General features: G+C 71.5%; 1 protein-coding gene across 1 annotated transcript in view; it reads right to left on the reverse strand.

Moving 5' to 3' along the window:
* The window catches only part of GRIN1 (glutamate receptor, ionotropic, N-methyl D-aspartate 1), a gene marked incomplete at its 5' end in the record, with an annotated part of 17470 nt that overhangs the window by 3115 nt on the left and 13955 nt on the right, over positions 1 to 400 (reverse strand). Inside the window, 3 exon segments of the mRNA XM_010835825.1 lie at positions 6 to 43; positions 116 to 228; positions 341 to 398. Of these exon segments, the coding sequence (XP_010834127.1) occupies positions 6 to 43; positions 116 to 228; positions 341 to 398 (209 nt within the window).

A 400-nucleotide genomic window follows, 5' to 3' on the forward strand; every position in this document is an offset into this window, starting at 1 on the left:
CACACCATGCCCAGGATGCGCGCCGAGAAGCTTCTGGGGGCGCCTGCGGGCAGAGGACCGTCAGCTCGGGGCGGGCGGCGGGGCAGGATGGGGCCCTGGCCTGGCGTCGCCTCACCTTCCCCGATGCCTGAATTGAGCAGGACGCCCCAGGAGAACCACATAGCCGAAGACAGGGTCAGCGCATCCTCCTCCTCCTCCTCGCTGTTCACTTTGAACCGGCCGAAGGGGCTGCGGGGGCGCAAAGGGCGGGCGGGAGAGGGCGGAAGGGGCAGCCTGCCCCGGCCCTCGCCCGCTCCGCCCGCCCGCAGGTAGAGGAGTCCGGTCCCCGGGCCGCACTCACCTGAAGCGGTCCAGCAGGTACAGCATCACGGCCACCACGTGCACGGACAGCCCCACCAGC

Source organism: Bison bison, unplaced genomic scaffold, assembly GCF_000754665.1.
Source record: "Bison bison bison isolate TAMUID 2011002044 unplaced genomic scaffold, Bison_UMD1.0 scf7180017845572, whole genome shotgun sequence".
Classification (NCBI taxonomy): domain Eukaryota; kingdom Metazoa; phylum Chordata; class Mammalia; order Artiodactyla; family Bovidae; genus Bison; species Bison bison.